Source organism: Chrysochloris asiatica, unplaced genomic scaffold, assembly GCF_000296735.1.
Source record: "Chrysochloris asiatica unplaced genomic scaffold, ChrAsi1.0 scaffold00002, whole genome shotgun sequence".
Lineage (NCBI taxonomy): Eukaryota > Metazoa > Chordata > Mammalia > Afrosoricida > Chrysochloridae > Chrysochloris > Chrysochloris asiatica.
The window spans coordinates 33,375,286-33,397,653 of NW_006408520.1; the positions used below are offsets into that span (position 1 = coordinate 33,375,286).

The 22,368-nt window shown below is 39.4% G+C and overlaps 2 protein-coding genes across 3 annotated transcripts in view; one reads left to right on the forward strand and one right to left on the reverse strand.

Annotated features, from left to right (window-relative positions):
- WDR63 (WD repeat domain 63) overlaps positions 1–3,192 on the reverse strand; it is a 159,988-nt gene extending 156,796 nt beyond the window's left edge. The window contains exon 1 of the mRNA XM_006831075.1: positions 2,781–3,192. Coding sequence (XP_006831138.1) covers positions 2,781–3,192 — 412 coding nt within the window. The remainder of the gene's footprint in view (positions 1–2,780) is intronic.
- Positions 3,193–8,468: 5,276 nt separating this feature from the next.
- Positions 8,469–22,368, forward strand: part of MCOLN3 (mucolipin 3) — a 38,210-nt gene continuing 24,310 nt past the window's right edge. Inside the window, exons 1-6 of one of the 2 annotated variants that reach the window (XM_006830997.1) lie at positions 8,469–8,700; positions 14,202–14,369; positions 15,532–15,685; positions 16,560–16,644; positions 16,718–16,814; positions 20,950–21,049. In XM_006830997.1, the coding sequence (XP_006831060.1) occupies positions 8,473–8,700; positions 14,202–14,369; positions 15,532–15,685; positions 16,560–16,644; positions 16,718–16,814; positions 20,950–21,049 (832 nt within the window). In that variant the 5' untranslated portion in view covers positions 8,469–8,472. The remainder of the gene's footprint in view (positions 8,701–14,201; positions 14,370–15,531; positions 15,686–16,559; positions 16,645–16,717; positions 16,815–20,949; positions 21,050–22,368) is intronic. The other variant, XM_006830998.1, reaches the window with a different exon arrangement.

Consider the following 22,368-nt stretch of genomic DNA (forward strand, 5'->3'; position numbering starts at 1 on the left):
AACAACAAGATGCAATGTTAAATTTAAGAAGTAGGTCACAGAAGGCCACAGGTAGTCTGTTGCCATTTCATAGAAGTAAAAAGGAAAAACTAAGCAATAGTTTGTTAAAAGATAAATACATATATATGTAACTAAATATTAAAAAATGAAAACTAAGGATTGATGAATACCACAATGAAGACAGCAATTTAGGGATTGTTGTTGTTGTTGTTAAGTGCCGTCAAGTGGATTCCGGCCCACTTCGACCCTGTTTAGGGTTTCCAAGGAGCAGCTGGTGAGCTTGAACCACCGATCTTGCAGTTCAAATGACTTTACAGCCTGACGCATTAGCCCACAGCACCACAGAGGGGTAAAAAGCCAGAGTCAGGGTCTGGGTTAAAGAGGAGTGCAAAGGTATAATTGCAATGTTCTCATTCTCAAATTGAATGATAGTTCATGATAAAAGGAAAATTAATTTAATTATTATACTCCCAAGCTTACATTTTTGGGATTTATCAAATGGCTAAGCACTCAACTACTAGCTGAAAAGTTGGAGGTTCAAACTCACTCAGAAGTAGCTTTAAAGATAAGCCTGCCAATTTGATTCCTAAAGGCCACAGCCTTGAAAATGTTATGGAATGTTCTACTCTACACACATGGGGTCACCATGTGTCAAAATCAACTTGACAACAACTAACAGCAGCAACAACAACAGCATCAAATGTTACATAATAATTTTTTCAGAGCAAGTTCCATGGTCTATATATGGGTATGGAATCCTGGTGTGGCACTGTAGTAAAAGCACTGGTCCACGAGGCTGGTTTGAACAGCAAGGTTCAAACTCCCCAGCCGTTCCTCAGAAGCCCTATGCAGGGTCATTATAGGTCATGTTTGAACTGACTCGATGACACTTAACAATAACAACAAATAAAGAAATATCATAATGCAAAGTTGCCTTTGCATGAATATTCTATCAAAATGAATTATTAGTTCTAAAAATGAAAAGGAATTAATATTTATAAGTATATAGTGTATGCTAGGTATAGAGTCCTGGTGTGGCGCTGTGGGCTAATGCGTCAGACTGCAAAGTCATTTGAACTGCAAGGTCGGTGCTTCAAGCTCACAAGCGGCTCCTTGGAAACCCTGTACAGGGTTGCTATGGGTCGGAATAGACTCGACAGCACTTAACAACAAGGTATAGTAATGGTTACATTACATGCCTCATACCAATTAAAATCCACAATTCCTTTTATTAAACAGATTATACACAAAGAAGGAAATAGGGAAGTGGAGAGGTTAAGTAACTGCCCCCAAATCACACAGTCATAGGAAATTTGGATCTCTAGCCCCCGGATGTTTTAATTCACCAGTGTCCTGAACTCTAACTAGGGTTAAGTGAAGGCCATTATTTATTCCTGTAAACCTTCTCCAAAGTTCAGATTGTTCCTGAACAATCAAGCATTTAAAAATGTCCACCACCACAATGACTTCACTGTAGCCGTAGGTGAGTGATAAATCACGCAGAGGCAGAAAGACATTAGGGATTAAATGATATTTTCCAAATTATACTTGAGAATTTAGTGTGCCAATTATATTCTTTTGGATGTCTACTGTACTTGGGCATTCAGGTTAAATCATGAACTTCTTGTTTATACATTATCCATACAAACTGGTTTTAGGATTTGAAAGCAATTTTGTAAAAGGTCTCACAGCTCTTAATATAATTTCAGGAATACCTTGCTTTGGAAACTTACTGACTTGTACAAACCGTCTCATGGCCTAATTAATTAATTGAAACCAGCAAATCCGAAGAGATTACAATTAAAATTAATCAAAATTCTGGATCCATTCCTGATGAGGAATAATTAAGGTTTAATTCTTAAAAAGAATATATTAAGGAAAAGTGTTACTATTTTGAGAACTATGGGTATTTCTATTCACAAACATTTTTTTTTTCCCCAAGAACTTTTCCAGGGCACTTTCTGCCCCAGTACCCAGTCTAGAAAAGACTCTATTAGACGGTTCGCTAGTTTCAGAAAAATTCTGATATTAGAGAATTTAAAGAGTTCTTGTGTGGTATGGTAGGATAAACACTGGTCTGGTAACCGAGAGATTACAGGTTCAAACCCACCAGTTGCTCCTCTACACACATGGGGTCGCCATGAGTCATATACAGGGTCACTTGAGTCGGAACCTACTAGACAACTCAGAACAACAAGAGAGTCTCTACCTTGTGCAAATGACCACTAACTTTGAACCCACTCAGAAGAAAAGTCTAGTAATCTGCCTTGAAAAATGGATGGACCATAGTTCTCTGCACACATGAGTCCCAGAGAGTCAGAATGGATTCCTCAGCAATTAGAATTGATTTTTGGAGGACGGGGACGAGGGAGGGAGTACAGGACTCTATTTTACTTACACTTTAAGATTTCATTTTGAATGCAAAAATCAGAATGAAAGGCTGGAAGAGAAGACTGAGCTCTTGCTGGGACCCAGACATTTGAAGTCCAGCATCGCGTTTAATCCCCACAAACACCCTAGAGGAATCGGCATCGAGGGGAATAGGCTCCTCAATCAGCCTGCAGCCTGAGCCCACGCACTTGGATAACCTTGCCCCGTAGCTACCGGACTGAGGAAGGATTAGCTTCTATTCCCCGAAGCACCTAGATATAATCATTGCAGCCTCCACTTTTTTAGCGTTAAGTGGGTTGCTTAAAGGAAGGTGAAGGGAGTGATGAAATAGGGCACGCCCAGAGAACAGGAACAACACATGGTTCATTCAGACGACTTCCTCGCTCTACCTGCCTTCACGAAAGCCTGCCCCAGAAAGGGCGTGGAAGATGACCCAAGAAATCGAGAGAAGGGTAACGAGTTAAAGCCGCCTGAAGTTGGCGGACTGCACTGGCGACCTCTAGGGCTGCGCCGAGCCTCGGAGGCTGCTGAAGCGAGCGCGGAAATGCCGTGTCCTCCCGCTGCTGGGGACACCTGACGCTCCCCCTCGCCCTCTCCTCTCCCCCCGCACACATTTCCACAGCCGTCCCATTTGACTTGGCTGGGTCGCTGCGGTGCCCCTGACCCCCGACCCTTCCGCGCGCCGGGGACTGCAGGTGAGCCGAGGCTACCGGAGCCGCGCTGGGCACCGCCGAGAGGCATCAGGTGTCGAGGGAACGGCGCCAAGGGCGCGCAGGGAGAGAGCGAGATGTCGCGAGCCATCTATGATACAAAGCAGAAGGGTCCGGGTCCTCGGACTTAGGCACCATGCAAGGAAGTCAGGTGGGATCCGGGTGCGAAATGCAGGTTTTCGCTACAGCACCAGCTCAGCCGCTGGCTAAAGGTCAGTGTGGACGCGCGCGGGCGTGAGACTTGGTCCTGGGTGGTGTGAAAAGAGGCGGCGCTCAGCCCGCGCGCCCCACGCCGGGGTAGTCCAGACTGAAAACTGCTTGGTGGACCAACAGCAAAGACTGGGACTCAAGAAAAGGAAGCCACCCTTAATCCAGAATCTCTGACTGAGAAGGACTGATAGGGCGTCCATCTGGTGTCCATCTGGTGTCCCCCCGCCGGCTGTTTTTGAAGTTGCTCAGCCAACTTCTCTGAACTCAGTCTGCTTTTACTTGAGGTGTGCTGGGCGGATAAATCAGGGTCCCTGTGCTGATTGAAACCAGTTTCCAGCCAGTCCTGGGTGGGCCCTGGATGAAGCAAGTGGTTAAACACTAACTACTAAAAATAGTAATACTAACCCAAAGGTTTGGGCTTCTGGTGTGATGCTGGCAGATCAGCACTGGACTATGAACCACAAGGTCAACAGTTCAAACCCACCAGCTGCTCCTAGGAAACCCTATACAGTGTTGCTATGAGTCCGAACCGACTCAATGACACTTAACAACCCAAAGGTTAAGGAGTTCTGGTAGCATAGTGGGTTTTGAGTTGGGCTGCTAACGCATTCAAATCTGCTAGCTGCCCAGAGGGAGAGGCATTTTCTGCTCCCATAAAGATTTATAGCCTTGGGAACCCTATACAATCAACTATGAGTCCGTAATCAACTCCATAGCACTTAACCAACACAAAATAAATGTAAATTTAATTGGGTTGATTAACCAAAAAATAAATATATTCGGGTTGACTAATCAGCCCAAAAGTTGACAGTTAAAACCCAACAGAGATGCCTTGGAAGAAAGACCTGGCGATCAGCTTCAGAAAGATTACAACCTTGAAAACCTTAAGGAGCAGTTCTTTGCACACATGGGATTGTCATGAGTCAGAATAAACTCTAGGGCAATTAACAACAATAACAACAAATGTCTGGAGCAGTGCCTGAGGATGAAGGAGGGGGGTGTTGAAGGCAGACCTTTCAGGACAATCACTGCAGTCTCCATTCTTTTCCACCTGAAATACCATTCTGCACGCTTGTTTAAACAACAACAAAGAATATGAAAGAAAAGAGAAAGCAAAAAAATTAGTTTTGAGCTTCTGAAGAAATAAGGTTGCTTTACTCTGCTTCCATTCGTGGGATTTTTACCATTTGCATATACATATTCTCTAGCTTTGTCTAATTTTTTTGTCTCTGAATCCAGTTAAGACTGACCATCACATAAATAACCTCTATATTGGCCAGTTGGTTCTAAGACTGTTTAATAAGCACTTATGATAGGCCTCTTAACCAAACCGTCATGGTTTGGTTCATACCAGTTCATACCAGTGCTGCGGGGTAATGTCAAAAGATGTTGGCATATTCTCCTGGAGAAGCTAGGGGCTGGCAGTTTTTAAAATGCATCTTCAATAAGGTGGTTAAACTTCATGGCAAAGCTAACGTTTGCAGCAAATTTAGCCATCAGTCATAATAAATGAGATGCCTTGCTTCCTGGACAACTTGGTACAGTGTGCTGAATAAATTAATGGTGGTTGGTTCATTTACTTTGTTCCTGTGGATTAATGTTACACAGTGTGTGGCTAGTTTGTTTAAAATTTAATTTTCACTCTATCAAAATGGAAAGGGCTTAATGTGACCACAGATCATCAACATGCTTTAAGAGCTTCATTGCTATTATTATTAGCTGCTTCATTATTATGTTAGTTGTATGTATTAGTAATTTTTAGTTTTAAGTCCCATAAATAAAGTCTCTTTAAATGCTGGTTAAAATGTCATGCCTTTTTGAAGAGACAATAAAATGTTCTTGAGTGAAAATCTTTATGGTTGAATAACTTTCTTATTTAGATTTTTATCTAAGCTTTATTTGACAGGCATTTTAGCACACGCAAGTAAAGCCACACTTTGAGGAGTTCTTACCATACCTAATTCTTTCATTTTGAAGATACTGTTGAATATAGTATATGAAGCCCTGGTGGCACAGTTATTAAAGCACTAAGCTGGTTACTGAAGGTCAGCAGCAGTTCAAACCCACTAGCTGCTCAGCAAGAGAAAGATGTGGCAATTTGCTTCATAAACATTTATAGTCTTAGAGACCCTATGGGGTAGTTTGAGTCAACATTGACTAGATGACCATGTGTTTGGTTTTTGGTTGTGGTGTATGGCATATGTTTTTTACAATATCCTTATTAATCTGCTCAGTAATCAAAAGTTTAAAACTTTCTCTACAGCTAGTTTTTATAGCCAATATCTATTGCTTGGAGATGTTGGGTTTGCAAAGAATGTTTGAATCTGAATCAAAAGTAGGATTCTAGGGTTGGAATGTAGTATGGCACCTAGTCAGATATGAATATGTTGTTGTTGTAAAGTGTCATCGAGTCAGCTGTGACTCATAGCAACCCTGTATAGGGCTTCTGAGGAGCAGTTAGTGAGTTTGAACTGCCAGTCTTGTGATTGAAACAGATCTTATGGTTGAGTGCTTATCCTGCAGCATCCTACCAGGACTCCCTGTACTAATACAGGTTAAACATTTCCTTTTTTATCTCTGAATGCAAAATATAAACGTATCAGTATGGAATCCCTAGTGGTCTGGGGTACTTTATTTTTTAATAGATTCCATATTTGCCTGAGAGAAAAATCCAAGATATGGTCCCAGTGTCTGGAATGACTTTTTTGTAATGTTGGAAGATATGACAACAAAATCAGCTGCACCCTTTTCAAAGAGATAAAAGAAATGATAGATGAGAAGTACTTTGAAAAGTAAAATGTGCTACATATAATTAAGGCCTTTAATAAAGTAAATATGAGTGACTTACCTGGCTGATATTTGTTCTTAAATTGTGAGTCTTCATTCTCCTTTGTAAGTTCTGGAAAGCTCACACTACTGCTATGATCTTCCTGGGTCACTCAGGTCTCCTCGGGGTTTAGAGTAAGTGAGGCTGCCTCCTTCGCTCTAGAACCTGTACAAGGACTTTATTTGTCTTTTTTTTTAATCCACTCTTGTTGCAGACCATGCAGAGGTTCGAGGCCCTATAGGCCTGAGTGTAACAGATCTAGCCACATGGCAGTTAATAGCAAATTGCTTTTCATCTTAGTGTTCAGTTATATTTATTTAATTCCAAACATGAGCCCTGGATGTCCACAGAGAAATGCAATATTCCCCTAAGTTTCTAAGGTCAAGATTTTCCCCCTAGAACCAAGGCAGTAAAACTTCCTCAGAGGACGAACAAGGACAGGTTTACCGGGATTAAGCAGGGAGGCTCTGGAGAGGAACTGCCCGGGGTATATTCACTTGGGGTGGAGTGGTAAATTCTGGGAATATGGGATTAAGGACAATGGGGGCAACTCCCTCGGACCATCCTGGGTTCAATCAGTTTGATCCAAGTGAAGGTTAAACCCAGTAAGGAAGAAAGGAATATTGGTTTAAGTAAGGTTTACTGGCTTAATTTATCTTAAAGATTGTCTTGTCTGAATAATACCATTCTTCTTCTGTAAAGATCCCTCCCTGAAAGAGAGGAAATAAAAGACGGATGCAGACTTAAGTCTGCGGGCATTATTGCTTGCGGGGCATTATTGCTTGCAGGGTATGAAGAGGCTGTCTGCCGGTTTTGCATCTACTCTGGTCTCCGAGTGTTTCTTTTCTCTCTCGCCTCTCCAGACATCCCACCTAGAGTTAGTCCGAGAAGGGAAAATGTCAGCCACTGAGCAGTCTGTCTGGCAGCTTGCATCAAGCCTGGGTGTCTATCTTCTTTGTATCTGTTTTTTCTGTCTTCTTTGTGTCTGTTTTCTCTCTCTCTCTGTCTCGCCATCGTCACCGGACACCCCATCTTCGGGTACCCACCCCCTTGCTGAGGCCAGACCCTGGCACACTCTAAAATCTTATGAGAGTAGGTATTGTTACTCCCATTCTATAGATGAGGATTCTGAGGTTCAGATAGGCTAAGTGGCTTAGTTAAGGCCAAAAAGTAGAACCAGGATTTGAAACTAAAAAATATCTTGGTTCTCTACATCATACCTGTTTTGTTGTTCATGTTATTTTGTAGATTCTGACTCATAGCCACCCTATGTACAACAACAGAGCAAAACACTACTGGGGCATCCTCACATAATTGTTCCTATGATTGTAGGCACTGTGTCAGTCTATCTCACTGAGGTCTTCTTTTCTTCAGGGAATGGTCCCTCCTGATAGCATGTCAAAAGTCTGTGAGATGAAGTCTCACCTTCCCCACTTCTAAGGAGTACTCTGGCTATACTTGTTCCAAGACAGATTTGTTCTTTCTTCTAGTAGTCTGTCCATGGTATATTCCATATTCTTGACCAACAACATAATTCAAAGATATCAATACTTCTTCAGTCTTCCTTATTCATTGTCCAACTTTCACATGCATATGAGGGGATTGGTTCAGGTGTACCTTATACCTCAAAGCACCATACCTGGCTACCTTTAACTCAATAGTTTCAACCTTTTTTTTGATAATCTAAAGAACCTTTTTTAGTCTTTCCCCAGGAAAGATGCCCATATCCACATATCCATAACATTTTGCGTATAATTTCAGGGCCCAACCCTTTCAAGTTCTTTAATTTTATCTATTACTAAATGAAGGAGCACTGGTAATCAGTGAGTTACAAACTGGACTGCTAACTGCAAGGCCAGCAGTTTGAATCTGTCTGTCATGCCACGGCAGAACGATGAGGCTTTTGGTTTCCATAAAGATTTACAGCCTCAGAAATGCTATATATATAGTGTCGCTATGAAACAGAACTGACTCAACACACACCACCACTACCACCTACTGAATGAAATGAAAACAAAAGCAAAAGCAAGAAACACGTAATGCTATATATATAAATTCACACACATGCATATAACCTTTTACTGATGGTAACAGCCCTTGAATTTCATGCCTTTCATCTCAGTGAATGTTCACTTTATAACAGAAACAAGCATAAAAATGGTATCCTGTATTTTAATTTATTTTGAAAGCTTCTAAAGTTCAGTTTAGAAAAATGATGTTTGCTTGAAATGAAATATTTTGTTCATGTGGGTCTCTTAAATTGTCCCATAGTAACAAAGACTATGACTGTGTCTCTACTCACTAAATTAAAACTGTTTTTATCCCTCTTTAGAGATGGCAAATCCTGAGGTAGTTGTAAGTAGCTGCAACTCTCACATAGAGGAAAATCCCTGCAGTTTTAATCAGCATACATCTGTCTCTGAGGAGCTTCTATTAGAAGACCAAATGAGGCGAAAACTCAAATTTTTTTTCATGAATCCTTGTGAGAAGTTCTGGGCTCGAGGAAGAAAACCATGGAAACTTGCCATACAAATTCTGAAAATTGTAATGGTGACTATTCAGGTGAGCATCTCAGTTATAAAATTGGTGAAGCACTCTTAATGACAAAGTCAATGTATGGATGGTGGTTTTTGTAAGCTTTAACTGCATATATAACAATGAACAATAAATAAGGAAACATATATTCACTTAAACCATATTCTCTTCACTGGTTGTGAAAGAAGACTTCATTTTTTTCTTCCATCTTTCACTAAGTTATAATTTTAGACACAATCTAATTAGTTTTCAGGGAAAGGAAATTTTAATATTTTGCTTCCAATCAAGAGAGTTAGTCATCCATGGGAACTAATTGTTGGTCATATAGAAGACCTTCTTTTCTTCCCAGTTATTTTGCTTGGAATCTTTCTCTTTAAGACTACTTAGATCCTTACAGTCCTGTGATCATAGGAGCTGTAATAATGTAGAATGCAAAGTTAATTAAGAAAAAGTATAGCATTCGTTTGTAAAATAGGGGACTTCATTTTATTTATATTTTTAAGCTTTTAAATTATGGTTTGGGTAAAAGTTTACAGTGCAAATTGATTTTTCATTTAATAATTCATACACATTTTATTTTCTGACACTGATTATAATTCCCACAATGTAACAGCACTCTTCCTATTCCTTTCCTGTGGTCATCCTTCTTTCCTACCCTTTCTTCCTTCTAAGTTTTATCCCTGGAAAAATACTGCCCTTTTGATTCCATTAGGTTGATTATTCTATGAAGTGTGTGCCTTCCTGAAGTTATTGTTTAACATATAGGCTTGTCTGTTGTTTGACTAAAAGAGTGACAGGGGTGAGTTCAGTTCCAGACTTGAAGGCTGTCTAGGGGCCATAGTCTCAGGGGTTCCACTAGTCTGTATCACATCACAAAGCTTAGTTGTTTTGATGAGTTTGAGTTTTGTTCCACATTTATCTCCCAGTTTTTCCAGTAGTTCCTGTTGTGATCCCTTCTGGACATCCTGAGTAGTCAGCAGTTGTAGCTGGGCACCGTCTAGTTCTTCTGGTCCCAGATTGTGAAGGCTGGAGTTCACATGGTCCTTTAGACTAATTGTTTCCTTGATTTTCTTCACTCTTATTTGCTCTGGTCAGGGCAAGACCAATAATTGCACCTTCAGTGGCTACGCACAAGCTTTTAAGATCCCAGTCACTGTTCACTAAAGTACGATGTAGAACATTACCTTTGTAGGCTCTATCTTTACATATACTGTATATATATATATATCCCAGCATATGTAAGATATGTACCAGTGATATACATACATATACACTTGTATAATATACATCAGTATATGTAAAAATATGTAAGAATTCTTACCAGTATAATGTAAGAATCACAAAATATGGCTTCCTAGATGTGGTGCTGTAGGATAAGCACTGGAAACCCTATACAGGGTCGTTATTAGTTGGAACTGACTTAACAATAACAGGAACAAAGATATTCAGAGAATCCAAGAAAATGGTATTCAAAATTTCCCTTTGAACTCCTATTTCCTAATAGTAGGGGACTTCATTTTAGTTCAGAGGGAAATCTTGAACAGCATTTCCTTGGCTTCTATAAACATCTTTTTGTGAAACCATATGTTGTGCTTCTTACAGATACTGTTGTGTATCATACGAGTATACATGTATATAAATATCACTGCTATATATCATTATATATAATAAAAACAACTGGTATTGAAGGAGACATTTTTATAAAAACCATGAAAACACTAAACTTTTTATTAAGAACAAATGCTTATGAGTGATATATACAAATGCTTATGATTGACTTCTACGATCACATGACGTTAATAGGATTCTTGATTAAGGTCATAATGTTGGATGTATAATGAGAAATGAACATCTGGATGACTACTTTGTTTCATATTTTATTTCATTCTAACAGTACTCATATTGGGTAAATGTTAACATGTCTCCCACAGGACTAGTGGGTGGTACAATCAAGATTGTAGAAGCAGACACACACTTTCTAATGCATTTATAATGAAGGTGGTTGTTCAATTCTTAGTACAGTATTTGGAAGCTGGGAAATAATTTAACACTGGTGTCAGTATAGTGCCTGACAATAATGAAAAGTTTATTGTGTCTCATAAAGAGAAACAGTCTGTGTCAGATGAAAATGAACATTTTTGACTTACAATAACAATAGATTCCACTTGAGTATTTACTGTGTACTGGGCTAAACATTTTTCAGGCATCGCTATTTTCCGTTTTTAAAGTGAATTTTAGGTAGATAGTGGTATTTCCATTTTCTAGATGGCAATACTGAGGTAAAATAACCTGTCAAAGGAAATGAAAAGAGGAGACTGAGAATTCAAACTCTCCAAAACACATCCTCTTAATCGTTCCTTAATTTTTAGGGAGGTAAAATTGTGTTTCCAAGGGTAGTAGTGTAGTGGCTTACATGTTAGGCTGCTAACTGTAAGGTCAGCCGTTCGAATCCACCAGCTGCTCCGAGGGAAAAAGATGAGGCTTTTTGCTCTCATACAAATTTATAACTGACTCAATGGCACAGAGCAGTAGTGGGATGGAAGAGGAAAACAGGCCACTGGTTTAAGATGTTAAGCTTGTTAGTAATAAGTATGTAAAAGGCATTTGTTAAGTGTTATTGGGTAGGTACCAACTCATAGTAACCCTTGATAGGGTCTCCAAGGAGCAGCTGGTGGAATTGAACCACCAATCTTATGATTAACTTGTCACAGGATTATGATTAGAAATCTGGCATATAACCTACAGCACATTTAAGTAAGTCTTAAAAAGAAACTGAGGATTTTAAATTGTGATATATCCTTTATGCAGATCTGAACAGTTAAACAAACATTACATAAAGTTGTTTGAACTGTAAGGTCAGAGGTTAAAGCTCACCAACTGCTCCTTGGAAACCCTATGCAGGGTCACTATGGGTCAGAAGCAACTCGATGGCACTTAACAACAACAACAACAGCATCAACGCAACTTTGTAATTGAGCAAATGAGGTTGACAACATGTTGACAGTTTCCCTCTGTTGAGGAAAGGAGGTTGTTTTTCTGTTAAGTTGGAGATTTTGTGTTTGCAACAACACATGGAAGATGTATGTCTGCAGTGATGGATTCCCTTTTCCCATTACCTAGCTCTGTCTTTGAATTTCAGCAGCTGTCTCTGCCAGTGTTGTTCCTGTCTTCTACTAGGCCCTAGAGACCAGGAACCATTGCTTTTTGCTATATCCTTAGCACTTAGCTCAGTGAGTGGCATAGAGAAGATGTTCCTATATTTGAAAGAACTGGTTAAAAAAAAGATATTTGAAGATTTTTTTGGTCATCTGCTTTAATTGATATAAAATCTCTGGAATATCAAGCTATCATTTTATGGGGACTTAAATGAAGACACTCGGCTTAAAGAAGGCCTTCAGACATAGAGAGGATGGTGTGTGTGGAGTGCAGACCGTCACAAGGGGAGGTGAGAGGGAAAAGATTTATCTACTTAGTTTTTTTCTGAGCAGGTCCTGGATCACTTTGTGTAGTGTAATGGGTGAACAGAGCTTAGGTTAAACCTTAGATTTAGGTTCAAATTTTGACTATATAGTTCCTAGTCCTGGTGTAGCACTGTAGAAAAAACTGGATTGCTGACTGAAAGGTCAGTGGTTCAAGCCCATCAGCTGCTCCTTGGAAACCATAAACAGAGTCACTATGAGTCATAACTGACTCGATAGCACTCAACAATAACAACAACAATAAAAGTAATGTAGCTTAAGAAATTATTTAACTTCTGTGTACGTTTATGTACTCACCCATAAAATGGGTACATTAAGACCTATCTTGTGAGAGTATTATGAAGTAAGTTCCAGGTATAGTGTATTGTACACTCTTCCTCACCTCTGGGATCTAAATTAGAGTATACTTTTTAAACTTACCATGACAGAGAAAGAGATGATTGGGGAGAGAAGAGAAGGTGAGAAACTCAGAATATAGTAAGTTTTGGGGTAAAATTGAAAGGACTTACATTAATATGACATCAGTGCGGTTAAAACTTTTTTTTATGTGAACAATTGAATTTCATGTAAAACTCAGGAATCAATCCTGCACAAGTATTAAGTAGATACAGTTGCTCCTTGTAAACCCTCTACAGGGTCACTATGGGTCGGAACCGACTCAACAGTACTTAACAGCAACAACAAATGTTAATGTATTTGAATTCAGAAATGTGAAAGGGTATTTGCTATTTTTAACCTTATTGTCACCATTTTGGTAATTACATTTAGGAATGTAGCTGATCATAAGACTTGGACTTAAGATATTTCTTATAGTGTATTTATCCATCTTCTTAAAAACCTTTTTTGATATGTTTCTATTAAACTCTTCTACTTGCCATCCAAGCCCCTGTGCCATTTGCTTCCATTTTCCTTCTCGTATGTATTTTTTTCTCACTGTTTTCCTGAGTGAATTGTGTTGGTATCCTCAGTGTTCTCTGTAATATGCTAACTTCCGCTTGGCTCTTTCAGCCTTTCCCCTGGGTTCCTTAAATCCCACACAGTTTATATTATTCTTCTTTCCTTAAGGAACACTTCCCATCCACTTAGCTAAAGTTATCTTGATTTTTTGAATTCCTAAACAACTGAATGATGTACTTTTGAAGTGGAGACTATGGCTTAAATGAGATGACGCATTAAAGTGAATGTTGACAATGTGCACTTATTTTATTTCTAATTTTAATACTAGAAACTTACCTTATCTTTAAGGACAAGTGAATCAATATCTGTCAAAAGGTTAATTTGTTTTGAGTATTGTTGTTGTTAAGTGCTGTCAAGTCAGTTCTGACTCATAGCGACCCTGTATAAGGTTTCCAAGGAGTAACTAGTGGGCTTGACCTGCCAACCCTCTGGTTCAGTCCAGTGCTAATCCTACAGCACCACACCAGGAGTCCTGTATTGAATGTTGTTGTTGTTGTTAGGTGCCATCAAGTCAGTACCTACTCATAGCGACCCTGTGCACAACAGTATGATACACTGCCCGGTCCTGGGCCAACCTCACAATTGTTGCCATGCTTGAACCAGTTGATGCTGCCGCTTTGCCAGTCCATCTCTTTGGGGGTCTTCCTCTTTTTCTTTGACCCTCCACCTTACCAAACATGACATCCTTCTCCAGGGACTGGTCCCTCTTGAAATATGTCTGAAGTATGAGAGACGAAGTTTGGCCATCCTGGCCTCCAAGGAACTCTGGCTGCACTTCTTCCAACACAGATCTGTTTGTTCTTTTGGCAGCCCATGGTACTTTCAATGTTCTCCTCCAACACCATAACTCAAAAGCATCAATTCTTCCATGGTCTTTCTTATTCACTGTCCAGCTTTCGCATGCATATGGGGTATTGAAAATACCATAGCTTGGGTCAGGTGCACCTTAGTCCTCAAGTTGACATCTTTGCTCTTCTGTATTGAATGTACACATTATTAATTACACATTGAATCTTGAATAGATAAAAGGGTCATTATTTATGCAGACCTTTTGCTTCACTGATTTTTCATCCTTTTCTTTTTTCTCTTAAGCTGGTCTTGTTTGGGTTAAGCAACCAAATGGTGGTGACATTCAAGGAAGAAAACACTATAGCATTCAAACACCTCTTCCTAAAAGGCTATATGGACCGAATGGATGACACATACGCAGTATACACGCAAAGAGATGTGTACGATCAGATCATCTTTGCAGTGAATCAGGTAAATCAGGAGTGTGCATTCTTTACTTTGGAGAAGGAACAGTTGAAGAAAATGCAAGGTACATAAAACTAGCAAGCTGGTATGTGAATGACTTATTAAAAAACCATGAAATTAAAAAAATATATTACCAACAAACTTTCACAAAACTAGAAATTGAGAAAAGCTTTTGAGACAGACAGAAACTTTGAAGACTTAATTAAACGGATCAAAGGTAGGGGTTGGCATAGGAGCCTCAAAGATTTAAAATCACCAACTATTACCCTGATAATAAGTAGTTATTACGTTTCTTTCAGGATTTCTAATAAGAGTATTAACTTTGTAGAGTGTATATAGCAATCAAGACCTGAAAATTCATTTTAAAACTAAGACCTTGTTAGAGTCTTAGTTTGGGCGCTGCAGTATAAACACTGGACTGCTAGCTGCAAGGTCAGAGGTTCAAGCCCACCAGCCCCACCTTGGAAATGCTTTATATGGTGATTGTGAGTCAGAACCAACTCAGTGTCACAAGACCTTTATGTCATACGCGACAAAGATTTTATTGTAACAATGTTTCATATAAGAGTACAATAAAACCTGAGAAAGCTGGAACCTTTGTAAGGCAGAAACCTGTCAGAGAAGGAAAACTCAAATATTTTCCACTAATTGAGAATGACAGAAAAGTAGTAAGGCTGTACCCAAATCAAGGAAGAAACCATGCAAGATCCAGAAAAGACAAGTCGGACATGTGGAGTTCTGATTCTCACAGTTTCCCTGTCCTTAGCACATGACCAAGTATATAGGATGTTTCTGCTTGAATGTGTCCTCACTGAGCAGAGTAGCATGCTACCCACTCTGCATATCAACAGGAGTGCCTTGGGGGCTCTGTAGGATGACCACTGGACCACTGCAAAGTCAGCAGTTCAAACACACCGGTCAGGAGAAAGATCAGGCTTTCTGTTCCAATAAGGATTCACAGCCTCGGAAATCCTATACAAGGTCACTATGAGCCCAAACTGACTCGGTGGCTGTGGGTGGTAGGTGGTCTTCATGCAGAGTGGAGGCATGAACTTGCCCATTTCAGAGATGGGGAGGGGGTGAGGGGAGAGGAGGGGAATTACAGCTTCACTTTGGTCCTTTGGTCCTGGCTGGTGTTCCCATTTTCTGTTTTTCTTTTTGCCTGAAGTACTTGCAGCTCTGCAGCATCTCCGTTGGGAATCATGCTTATGAGAATAAGGGTACTGAGCAATCTGCTATGGCAATCTGTCAGCACTTCTACAAGCAAGGAAACATCTGTCCTGGAAATGACACCTTTGATATTGATCCAGAAATCGAAACTGGTGATGTTCTTCTATAACCTCGAACTTCAGTTTTTACCTTCTTGATTTATACTTAAAATGAGTAATTTCTTCTCTAAAGACTTGATCTGTGCTATTAAGGTATAGTAAGACCTATGTAGGAGTTATATATCAGGCACTGTTCTAAGCTCTTTAACTCGTGGATCCTCATAAAAGCACAAGGAAAGCTTTATTATTATCATCCCCATTTTATAGAAGACTAAAGTGTGTCGGTGGTTCAAGCTCACCAGTCGCTCCTTGGAAACCTTATACAGGGTCGCTATGGGTCAGAACTGACTTGACGGCACTTAACAGCAACAGCAAAGTGTGTCTCAGAATGTTAAGTGGTCTGCTCAATGTAAAGCTAGTAAGAGGTAGCATTGGAATTTGGCCCACGCTCTCTGGCTCCAGAATCTGCTCTTTTAAACACCACATTCCACCGCCTCTCATGCTAGATAAGCTAAATAGACTCTGGCTTGCAAATTCTTATTATATATAAAACTCAAATCCCATTTAGCTTTGTAGTACTTGTATCTTTGGGGGGTAGGGTGAGGAAGGAATGACAACTAGAACCTAGAATAGCCTAGTTTGTTTAAGTGTTTGTTTTCCTTGGTTAGAAAAAGTCTGATTTGTCATTTTTACCTTAAACATTAGTTTAGAGTCCTAAAGTTTAATGTTTAAATACAGAAATGGAGTTACTTGTGTCTGAAAAAAACAAATGATTCTCTGTAACTAATGGTATTGATGTCTAGTTTTTAAAATCTTATTTTAGAAAAAATACTAGAATTGGAATAGCTTATCTTCTCAAAATACAGTTTTATTTATTTCTTTTAGGCACTATATCATGTTCCCCTTTCCTCCCCCATTTCTGTGGCAGAATGCTTCTTTGTCGAGCCAGATGAGCCTTTTCACATTGGAACACTAGAAGAAAATAAACTCAACTTAACCCTGGACTTCCACAGGTGAGGGGAGCAGATAAGAGTGGAACTTGATTGTATGTCTTCCCAACGTACTGAAGTCTCCTCTGTTTTCTAGACTCTTAACAGTGGACCTTCAGTTTAAACTAAAGGCAATTAATCTGCAGACAGTCCGTCACCACGAACTCCCTGACTGTTACGACTTTACTTTGACTGTAAGTATGGGCTGAGCTGAATTTGGCTCCAGTCTGGGTGAAAATTGTCTTACCTATTTATGTGTTTTGTACACTTGTATATAGAATGTTTCCAATTGAATGTGCTTAGGGGAAACATTGATACAGCTAGCTTTATCTTGCTATAACTTGTTTACTCATCTCCTGTCTGCATCTCAGTGTAAGTTCTTGTTTTGTTTGCTTCTGTATCTTCAGTACCAAGAACAGTGCCTAACACAGAGTAGGTGTTCAAATACAAAAGAAACAGTGTTGTCTGTTGTATATGGCTGGTTCTTAGCAGTCTGTGTCTGCTGAAGATCATTGCCAAGGTCCTTGTATCTGAGCCTCGGGTATTGATTGCACTGCCATCCTTGTTTCTCCTCTCCAGCTCAGCGTATTACTTCTATGCTATTTATATTCCAGTTGAAAACAGAGCTATGTCTGAATGCTCTCTGGAGAGCACAAGATGGCTCTCATGTACGTTCATGGTCTCAAGAAGATCATAGTAACCCAATGCTGTTTGGTTATATGCAGGACAGCATTTGATACAATTTGCCCTCATATTCTCCAGCTTATTATTACCTCTTTAGTAGTACTTTGTATAAAAAGTTATGTTCATTAAATAACTAATTGGCTGTAAAAATCAAGTTTTCAGAGATACAAATTTTAAAATTCAGAATATAATAGAATAACTATTGATAGAATTTGGAGTCCTAGTGTGGTGCTGTAGGATATAGCAATGAACTGAAAGGTCAGTTTGAACCACTAGGTCAGTGGTTCAAACTCACTAGCTGCTCCTTGGAAACCCCTATACATGAGTCAGAACTGATGATGCCACTAACAACAACATTTATAGAATTTAATAGGAAAAAACAATAACACTGAAATTCGAAAACTATTTCAAATTAAATTATAAATTTTGATCCTATTATTGATCAACAGATTAAGAACTGTTTTTTTGATTTTTTAAAACATTGAGTTATCACCTATAGTCTCGTATCTTTTTGTACCTATTTTCTCTCTTACTCTTGATTTTTAGAAATGTTACTTTGGGAAATTTTTATCATCCTTCAAAGCTTAGCTCAACTTTATGAACCGTTCTGTGATTCCTAAGTTAGAAATGCATTCTATGTTCTGCCCTCACAGTTCTTTCTGTCTTTTTTTTTTTTTTTAAATGGTCATATCACTTTCTCCTTTGTTTTAGAATTTTCTATGTATCTATCAACTCAGCTAGATTGGAAACTACTTAAAGGCAGGATCTACTTCATTAATCTTTTTATCCCTCAAAGAATTGCTAATCACATACACTTTGTTTTATTTTCAGCATTATTTCTAAACTCATTTCAAGCTGCTCCTCTGCACTGTGAACTTAGAAGTGGATCTCATCAGAACTTACATAGTACAAGGTGGTTTAATAGCAGAACCAGCAGAGCAACTTCGTTGTCATAAGTAGACATCACTGAGGTAGAATACGTCTGATATAAAACACAAGGGGGGCTTTAAAAGTTCATGGGAAAGTGGAATTAAGATAATGGAATTTTCCCATGATTGTCTTGAAGCCTCCATGTGCATGAGCTTTGAAATCAGACTAATGAAATCTGGCCTTGAATCAGGTCACCAGTTAGTACCTATGCAATGTTAGGCAAATTATTTAATTGGTTCAAGTCTCAGTTTTTTACGTGTCTCGCTAGATCCTCCCATGTGGATATTGCAGTAGTAATTGTAATATACATCCACTCCTTACTTATCGAAATGGTTAGGTTTCCAAAGACAAGGTTGTTATGAGAATATTAGTATGATGTGAAAATAGAGGATGGCCACATCAGATCACAAAATGGAGGATGACTATTTTATTACATAGCTGTCAAATTACATCATCGCATGCTTCTAGAAAGCTGTTGAGAATCATGCCCTGCCAAACTGACACAAAACCTTAACCATCACAGTTAGCATTACTTTCGCCTCACACCGTGGCATTTACTACTGCCAGGTGTACACCGTTAGTGCTCAAAATATTCAGATTTTTTTTACTATTGTTGTAAACGCAAACTGTCAGATAAGTAAGGAGCAGATGTCCTTCTGTTAAAAAAGTACTTCTCCCCCACGTTTGATTTAATCTTTCCAATACCTTCAGAGGTAGATGACGGTGGTGGGGTGTCATTCCCAATCAATAAGGAAAGATTTGACTTTGAACTCAGAAAAACTGAGCAAAAGTAGAAAATTTGTAACCATGAAAGGGTCTTTCTTTTTGCCTAGGATCACTTATGCTCCATGGGGATGAGGATTTTTGCAGATTTGTTACTGTCGTATCTCCAGTACATAGAATAGTACCTGCCATATGCTGGGTGCGCAAATGTTTCTTGAAATGAATTATACTCAGAGTGATTTGAAGATTCATAATTTTACAGATTATAGGGTCCATGTTTGTTTCTAACATTTCAGACAATCATTTCAGATTGTTCTTTAAGTAACTTACCATAAAACTATGCATAGTAACAAACTGGTGCTGAGCGATATTATTGTTGTTGTTAAATGCCGTTGAGTTGATTCCGACCCATAGCTACCCTGTATAGGGTTTCCAAGGAGCAGCTGGTGAGGTTGAACCACCAACCTTGCAGTTCAAATGGCTTTGCAGCTCTGGGTTCATTAACCCAGAGCGCCACACCAGCAATCCTGAGCTATATTATTGTAGTGTTATTAAGTGACATCCACTTGGTTCCAATTTACAATGACCGTGTACAGTGTTTCTGAGGAGTGGCTGGTGGATTTGAACTGTCGACCTTGTGGTTAGCATATCAGTGCTTATCCTACAGCACCACACCAGGACTCTTAGACATTTGCAAACTAAAATGTCTTTGGATAAATGGTCTTTTAACAGCATTTATCAGTTTAGTAAGTAATGAATGTGGAACTGGATATGCATTTGATGTTCAGAACAGTTTCTTAAAATGCACATTAATATTAACAATTTGAATATCTGTTGTTCAGTCATCAGGTTTTTATAAAACCTGTGCATGTGTTGCTTTAGAACCTGAGACAGGAGGCAGACAGACTGATTTTTTTGCCTTGCCTGCTCTGTCTCTATATGGGGAAAGGCGAGGGAGACTAGCAAGGGAGGGCAATAGAAGGACTATGGAAGGTGTTCTGGAATAGCTTTATCCTGCTTGGCACCTGGCCTAGCAGCAGAATAGCCCTCTTGATACCCTGAAATGTTTGTACTCGAAACAAGACATGACTTCTGCCTTCCTGTTACCAATGTCTTTTGTAGTTCATGTGGTGCTAGAGTGACTGGTATGGTGTTGTGGGTTAATGAGCTGCACTGCAAAGTCGATTTGAATCACAAGGCTGGTGGTTCAAGTTCATCAGCTGCTCTTTGAAAACCTAACACAGGGTCACCAGGGGTCAGAACAGACTCGACAGGAGTTAACAACAACAACAACAGCGTGACTAAGAACTTTAAGCCCAGAATGAAAGTTGAAGAAACTCCATCTAAAGTCTGGAATAATGTACCTCTGCTTTGGTAAAAATTACAGTACAATTCAACTTCTATACCCAACTGAGGCCCTGCTGGGCACTGAGGAAAGTACAGTTGTGCCAGCTCTTGCTGCTATCAATAGGGCATCTAGAGGTAGTTAGCAGGGTTGTTGTTGTTAAGTGCCGTCGAGTCGGTTCCGACCCATAGCGACCCTGTACAGGGTTTCCGAGGGTGTAAATCTTTACGGGAGTAGAAAGCCTCATCTTTCTCCCGCAGAGCGGCTGGTAGTTTCGAACCGCTGACCTTAAGGTTCACAGCCCGATTCGTAACCACTACGCTACCAGAGCTCCTAGTTAGCAGGGTAAGGAGAGGAAATTACTCTTGTTTTATAAGTTGTCCAGGACTTGATTAGTATCCTAAAAAACATAAAGTTTTAGTGATGCCAAGATCTCTAAAGAAGTTCTAGTTTCACCCTCTTATTTCACAGCAAAATAAAGGGAACTTCCCAAGCTTGAACAGTATCAACAACAGCTCTTGGATGAGAACATGGGTCTTGTGTCCTCTTGAAAGGATTGTGTTTCAGCGAATACATAGAGGAATCTTGGCTTCGAAACAATAGATAGGTTTTGTCTTGTCTTTCAACCTATTTTCTGTTCTTCACAGATAACATTTGACAACAAGGCCCATAGTGGAAGAATTAAAATAAGTTTAGATAACAACATTGCCATCAGAGAATGTAAAGACTGGCACGTATCTGGATCAAGTAAGTAATACAACTTGACTAGTTTTCAGAGTGGTTATTGAATTACCAACATTAGGATATATATATATATATATGGAGTCCTGGTATGGCTTTGTAGGATAAGCACTGGACTGCTAACTGTAAGACTGGCAGTTCAAACTCACCAGCCGCTCCTTGAGAACCCTCTACAGGGTCACTATGAGTTGGAACTGATTCCACAGCACTTAAGAACAATGACAATATGTGCAGTTAGTATCAAAGGAAAGAATAAGACCATTCTCCAGTCGCTAATTCTCTGCAGGTAGATAAACTCATTGCAGATAGCCGACATTCCAGGCAATACAAAAGTTATTAATTCAGATGGATTTCCCTACCTTTACCATGTGTATGCACTTGCCTTCTTGTCACCAAAGACCTAGAACTCACAGTCCCCACTGCCTTAGTTACCTACTGCTGCTGTAACTCTAATGTGACAAATCGTTACTGCTGTTGTTAGGTGCCGTTGAGTCAGTTCAAATTCATAGCGACTCTATACACATGACGAAATACTGCCAGTTCTCACAAGGGTTGTTATATTTGAGCCTATTTTTGCTGCCACTATGTCATGCCATCTCATGTGGGGAGGGCGGGGGAAGAGGGAAGCGCTCCTCTTTTTTCCATGACAAGTGGGTAGCTTTAAGGATCAGATATTTATTTTCTCACAGTTCTGAGAAAGGCTAAATGCCCAAATCAGCATCTTGGCTCTGTTGAGTTCTTCTGTGAATCTTTCTCCTAGTTTCTGGTGTTTGTGATGATTTCTGGTGTTCTTTTGCCTGTAAAAAAATCCTCACATGCCATCAGTCTTACCTTGTGTGTGTTTCCATGTCTATTCTGGTCTTTTTATAATTCAGAAGTGATCAGGTATTGTATCCACCTAACATTGGTATGACCCAAGCTGATTGATTACATTGCATTAGATTGCCTTATGGAAGGCCAAGTTGTTATACTACATTACATGGAATATATATGGAAGATCATTTGTTCTGTCCAAGATAGCTGATTTTGATCACATGTCACTACTCTATGACAGTAACTGACTAGAGTTTGGTTAAGCTACTGAAAATCATAATCTAGCCAAGTTGACACATAAATTATTCACCATACTTACTATACTTACTATACTTACTTATATGATGAAAAACATGGTATCAGGATTGGAGGAAGACTCATTAACAATTTACTATATGCAGATGATACAACCTTGCTTACTGAAAAGTGAAGAGGATTTTAAATATTTACTGCTGAAGATCAAAGAGCACAGTCTTTGGTATGGATTACATCTCAATGTAAAGAAAACAAAA